Genomic DNA, 6,497 nt, shown 5'->3' with positions numbered 1-6,497 from the left:
GTTTTGCAAGGAGGAATGGGAAAAAATGTCAGTCTCTCGATGTGCAAAACTGATAGAGACATACCCCAAGCGACTTACAGCTGTAATCGCAGCAAAAGGTGGCGCTACAAAGTATTAACTTATGGGGGCTGAATAATTTTGCACGCCCAATTTTTCAGTTTTTGATTTGTTAAAAAAGTTTGAAATATCCAATAAATGTCGTTCCACTTCATGATTGTGTCCCACTTGTTGTTGATTCTTCACAAAAAAATACAGTTTTATATCTTTATGTTTGAAGCCTGAAATGTGGCAAAAGGTCGCAAAGTTCAAGGGGGCCGAATACTTTCGCAAGGCACTGTACATGCTGACTACACCGGCCACGTGCCAGATTCCGCGTGTGCCATCATACACATGTTGATTTTGTATATCCCCACCAGATGCAACCATAACACGCATGTTAAAATAACAAAAACCACTGTGCACCAACTATATTAACTTGGGGACAGGTCAAAACAAACATGAGAGGGTCATGGACTTTAAGCTAGGTAGCTGTTGCAGGCAGTTTTGTCCTGGGAGATGAACATGGTTGTTATTTTAACCTGATCATGCATATGGTCCCCTGTTTAGCTGGCGAGGCATGAACTACATAGCATACTGCTCAGCGTATGAAGGTGTTTTACAGGTGTGTGGTTATTCCCTGAGTGGTTTGACTCAGGTGGAGGCTGCTGAGAGGACGGCTCATAATAATGGCTGGAATGGAGTGAATGGAATGGTATCAAACACATGAAAACCCCCAAAATATGTGTTTGATTCCATTCGCTCCATTCCTGACAATATTATGAGCCATCCTCCCCTCAGTCCTCCCCTCAGCAGCCTCGACTGGTTTGACTAGCCCTGATATGGCTAACTTTTATAGCCTCTACTATGGTGTCTGGACTATACAATACGATGGAGGCTAGCTATATCAGGACTGGGGTTTGACCAGCTAAACCATGGTCACTCTGGTCAAACCCTGTGTTCCCCCAGGGTCCTGCTCCCCTCTCCCCTCCAGTGATTGTGCACTACTACAGTGTTCCTGGCAGGGTCTGGTCAAGTCCTTGACCCTGTTTGAATACATTCAAAATGCATCCTTTCTTCCTCCCATCCTTGAATTAATTATCACTGACCTGACACAATTTCAAAAGGTAAAAGTAAGGGTTCCCTTTCAAAGCCTTGACTCATCAGAGATCACGCTTAGGAATGGACGACAATACGAAAAAGTATGAAAGATGTATGCACTAATTACTATAGGTCACTCTGGATAAGAGCCTCTGCTAAATGTCTAAAATGTTAATGAAGGTAGGGTGTATTTTTTTGAGTATTCCAACAGGACCTCACACAGTGTGAATGGGGTCAGGGTTGTAGAGTTTGTGGCTCAGGTATGGGGAAGTGAGTGTGGTCTCTATGGTGATTGTGTAGACTTTCTCTTTTCACCAGGGGGTTTGTCACAACCTGAGCCAATGTTAAGTTAACAGTGCAAAACTTTTGGAGATGGTACATAAAGTAGAAGCTGACAGCAGTCTCTGTGGGCTGCTTTGTTTCCCCGTAAAATGTTCCACATACATTTCTGGGGTGAGCAATAGCTATATATATATTCTTTGTGAGCAATAGCTATAAATATATTCTTTGGGGTCATTTCCATTACAACTCCAGTCAATTCAGAGATTGTGTCAATTGAATTGGAGAATAGAACACTGCATAGGAGAGTTTTCATGGCCCAGTTCAATGGTGTTCCATTGAAATGCAATTCATCTAAATGCTGGTCTACCGCTGAAATGCTGGCTTGGAAATCTACCTCACATAAGCAAGGCTTTTAGGTTGTAGTCAAATGCATGGCTGAAGAGGACAACTAGTGAGCATGTTCTGTAGGCTACAACACTTTTGCCAGGTTAAAGACAGAGCATTAATGTGTTTTATTTAATACTTGGCTTTTCCATGAGAACCTGGGTTTAGCACACAGCTCTATAGAGTGGTCTGCCCTAATGTAAAATACATGGTGCTGTCCAGTCAGTTCAAGTCAAGTCTGTTCTGAAATGAATCCTGGTCATGTCTAGTCCCAAAAGTAAGTTTACACTTATTTTTTTTACACAAGTATCTTATCTTTTAACAATTGTATTCGGTGATATTTACAAATGCATATACATAGAGTAGAACATTAGTTATTTCCCATAGACACCAACTTTATTATTTGACATTATTCATAGTCTAGTATTGAACGTCACACAGTATAAAAGTGCATTCCAGCTGAAAACCAGCTCATCCTCATCCAGACCTCACGACCCCAGTCACTACCCCAGTCACTACCCCAGCCACGACCCCAGTCACTACTCCAGTCACTACCCCAATCACGACCCCAGTCACGACCACAATCACGACCCCAATCACTACACCAGTCACTACCCCAATCACTACCTCAGTCACTACCCCAATCACTACCCCAATCACGGCCCCAATCACTACCCCAATCACAACACCAGTCACTACCCCAATCACTACCCCATCACTACCCCAGTCACTACCCCAATCACTACCCCAGTCACTACCCCATTCACGACCCCAACCACGACCCCAATCACGACCCCAATCACTACACCAGTCACTACCCCAATCACTTCCTCAGTCACTACCCCAATCACTACCCCAGTCACTACCCCAATCACTACCCCAGTCACTACCCGTCACTACCCCAAACACTATCCCAATCACGACCCCAATTACGACCCCAGTCACTACCCCAATCACTACCCCAATCATGACCCCAGTCACTACCCCAGTCATTTCTGTTCACTGGGTCTGCTGGTTTCCATTCTGACAACTCTTCACTGATAAATGGAAGTTATGGATTGGACAGTTAAACATGTTCAGAGTGTGAATTGGTTGGCGTTTAGTTAAGATTGTGCTAAAATCATGCAGACTTGGTCCTCAAGAAATGTTGATTTAATAGGGCGAGGTTTTGCATAAAACATTTACAAATGTCTATCCTCTCCTCCCTACATACAGACTTAGAAGAGATTTATTTTTCATCACTTTATACGCAGAATCAATACATCTTGTAATACTTTTGCTTTAGTTTTATTTAACCTTTATTCAAGGCAAGTCAGTTAAGAACAAATTCTTATTTTCAGTGACGGCCTACCAGGGAACAGTGGGTTAACTGCCTTGTTCAGGGGCAGAACAACAGATTTGTACCTTGTCAGCTTGGGGATTTGATCTAGGAACCTTTCGGTTACTGGCCCAACGCTCTAACCAATAGGCCCCAATAGTGATTTACTATACAATCAATGCCTGATAACACAAGTGAGTATAACTCTGTGTGTGTGTGTGTGTGTGTGTGTGTGTGTGTGTGTGTGTGTGTGTGTGTGTGTATATAAACAACATAACTCTCAGCTAAGCCAGGGAAGATCATATCCCTAAATCATTTACATTTTTCATAATGTCTATTTTCCAGTGATGCGTTTGAGAGAAAATAATATTTTTAAAGGTTTTAAATTATTCATAGTTTTCAGTAGTGAGTTGAATTATTAACTTTTCTGCCTCTGCAGTTCAAATAAATGCAACAGTTTCTGTACACTCAGTTTCTCTCTCCCTCTTGATCTCTTTCCTCTCCATCTCTGTCTTGTTCATATTATATCACTTCTGTGTGGTACCCTAGTTGAATGTATTGTCTTGTTCATATTATATCACTTCTGTGTGGTACCCTAGTTGAATGTATTGTCTTGTTCATATTATTTCACTTCTGTGTGGTAGACTAGTTGAATGTATTGTCTTGCTTGAAATCCTTTCTTGGATGTTTAGGTTGTTTTTCTTTGTCCAGACCAATTAACAAATCGTTGCTGCTCAGTGGAGAAACACCATGCACATTGCCTCAGTACCTTTCAACAATTATTGCTTTAAATTACATCAATCACTCCCTACCCTCCCATGGCCTCCCCTACCCTCCCATGCCCTCACCCGCCCTCCCATGCCCTCACCTTCCCTCCCATGCCCTCACCTTCCCTTCCATGCCCTCACCTTCCCTTCCATGCCCTCGCCTTCCCTCCCATGCCCTCACCTTCCCTCCCATGCCCTCACCTTCCCTCCCATGCCCTCACCTTTCCTCCCATGGCCTCCCCTACCCTCCAATGGCCTCCCTTTCCCTCTCATGGCCTCCCCTACCCTCCAATGGCCTCCCTTTCCCTCTCATGGCCTCCCCTACCCTCCAATGGCCTCCCTTTCCCTCTCATGGCCTCCCCTACCCTCCAATGGCCTCCCTTTCCCTCTCATGGCCTCCCCTACCCTCCCATGGCCTCCCCTACCCTCCCATGGCCTCCCCTACCCTCCCATGCCCTCACCTTTCCTCCCATGGCCTCCCCTACCCTCCCATGGCCTCCCTTTCCCTCTCATGGCCTCCCCTAACCTCCCATGGCCTCCCCTACCCTCCCATGGCCTCCCCTACCCTCCAATGGCCTCCCCTACCCTCCCATGGCCTCCCCTACCCTCCAATGGCCTCCCTTTCCCTCTCATGGCCTCCCCTACCCTCCCATGCCCTCACCTTTCCTCCCATGCCCTCACCTTCCCATGGCACATTTTTCTCTGTCTCTTTATTACTCTCCCTCTTCATCTCTCTCTCCTTTAACTTCTCCTCCCATTACTCTAGCTCTGCTTGCCTTTTACCCCTCCTTCATTCTCTATCCTTTTCCTTCTCCCTCTCAGTCGTTCTTCTCATCTCCAGAGTGCTCCTCTTTCTCCCCCTCCTCTTTTGCATCCTCTTTTTTGTTGTTCTCTACCTCCTTCTCCTCCACTTTATCTTTCTCCCTATCATGGAACAGCTTGGCTAGTTCCTGAAACTGTGGACCCCACTCCTCCAGCCCTCCTCCCCACTCCTCCTTCTCTGCATCCTTCTCTCCCTCACTCTCTAGTGAGCTGAGGGAGCCTGCACGTGACCCTGTACCCTCCAGCCCGTACACCTGCACTGAATCATAGGGCGGCTGTGAGGGGTCAAAGGTGACCTGAGCCAGACGCAGGCGGAGGAACTCACCCACCCTGAGGGCCAAGGAGTGACCACCTGGTACTGGACCCCCTCTCCCTGCCTCCATCCCTTGGACCCACCCTGCCCCGTACCCCATGATGCCCCCGTATGCGCCCCTGGCCTGACCTGGGAAGGGCAGCATCTGGGGGGTCATATCCCTCCTTCCTAAAACGTATGCCCCCATACCCACCCTGTCCCGCCAGTCAGCCATGAACCCTTCTGGGTACATCCCCCCGCAAGAAGTCCCGGTCAGAGATATTCCTCCACCCTCCCTGTCCGGCCTGGCCACCACAAAGTTGCTTCCCATCTCTAGCCCTCCCCTCCCCAGGCTCCCGGGGTAATCCTGCCTCTGTCCCGCTGCCTCCCCCTGCAGGATGCTGGCGTAGTTGCGGGCGGCTGACTGCTGAGACTGGCCATCTGGGCAGTTGGTTCCAGGCCCTCCACCACCACATCCACCACCAGAGGATTCTGGTTCAGCTGAACCAGAGCCAGTGCGTTTGGGGGACAGGCCGGCGTGGAAGGCCCTGCGACCCGCCATGGGCAGGGTGGCTGAATCACACACCCAGGCGCCACCGTGACTCTGGCCAGCCATGGAGCCGGAACGTGTCAGGACCAGGGTGTGCTCCCTCTCTCGGGGGGGGGTCTCAGACTGGACCTGCAGTGGACGGGGAGAAGGAGGAGGGTCAATCCGGGACAGGGCAGGGGAACGAGGAGGAGGGTCAGTCCGGGACAGGGCAGGGGAACGAGGAGGAGGAGGAGGGTCAGTCCGGGGCAGGGACAGGGCAGGGGAATGAGGAGGAGGGTCAGTCCGGGACAGGGCAGGGGAACGAGGAGGAGGATCAGTCCAGGACAGGGACAGGGCAGGGGAACGAGGAGGAGGGTCAGTCCGGGACAGGGACAGGGCAGGGGAACGAGGAGGAGGGTCAGTCCGGGACAGGGCAGGGGAACGAGGAGGAGGGTCAGTCCGGGACAGGGCAGGGGAACGAGGAGGAGGGTCAGTCCCGGACAGGGCAGGGGAACGAGGAGGAGGAGGAGGGTCAGTCCGGGGCAGGGACAGGGCAGGGGAACGAGGAGGAGGATCAGTCCGGGACAGGGACAGGGCAGGGGAATGAGGTGGAGGAGGAGGGTCAGTCCGGGGCAGGGACAGGGCAGGGGAACGAGGAGGAGGATCAGTCCGGGGCAGGGACAGGGCAGGGGAATGAGGTGGAGGAGGAGGTTCAGTCCGGGGCAGGGACAGGGCAGGGGAACGAGGAGGAGGGTCAGTCCGGGGCAGGGACAGGGCAGGGGAATGAGGTGGAGGAGGAGGGTCAGTCCGGGGCAGGGACAGGGCAGGGGAACGAGGAGGAGGGTCAGTCCGGGGCAGGGACAGGGCAGGGGAATGAGGTGGAGGAGGAGGATCAGTCCGGGACAGGGACAGGGCAGGGGAATGAGGTGGAGGAGGACGGTCAGTCCGGGACAGGGACAGGGCAGT

At 50.5% G+C, this 6,497-nt stretch overlaps 1 protein-coding gene across 1 annotated transcript in view; it reads right to left on the bottom strand.

Annotated features, from left to right (window-relative positions):
- Nucleotides 1-4,547: 4,547 nt before the first annotated feature.
- Nucleotides 4,548-6,497, bottom strand: part of LOC110530987 — a 206,536-nt gene continuing 204,586 nt past the window's right edge. Inside the window, exon 14 of the mRNA XM_036986260.1 lies at nt 4,548-5,681. Within this exon, the coding sequence (XP_036842155.1) occupies nt 4,707-5,681 (975 nt within the window). The 3' untranslated portion in view covers nt 4,548-4,706. The remainder of the gene's footprint in view (nt 5,682-6,497) is intronic.

The sequence above is a fragment of the Oncorhynchus mykiss genome, chromosome 8 (assembly GCF_013265735.2).
Source record: "Oncorhynchus mykiss isolate Arlee chromosome 8, USDA_OmykA_1.1, whole genome shotgun sequence".
NCBI classification, from domain to species: Eukaryota; Metazoa; Chordata; class Actinopteri; order Salmoniformes; family Salmonidae; genus Oncorhynchus; species Oncorhynchus mykiss.
This window is presented reverse-complemented; position numbering and strand designations above follow the sequence as displayed.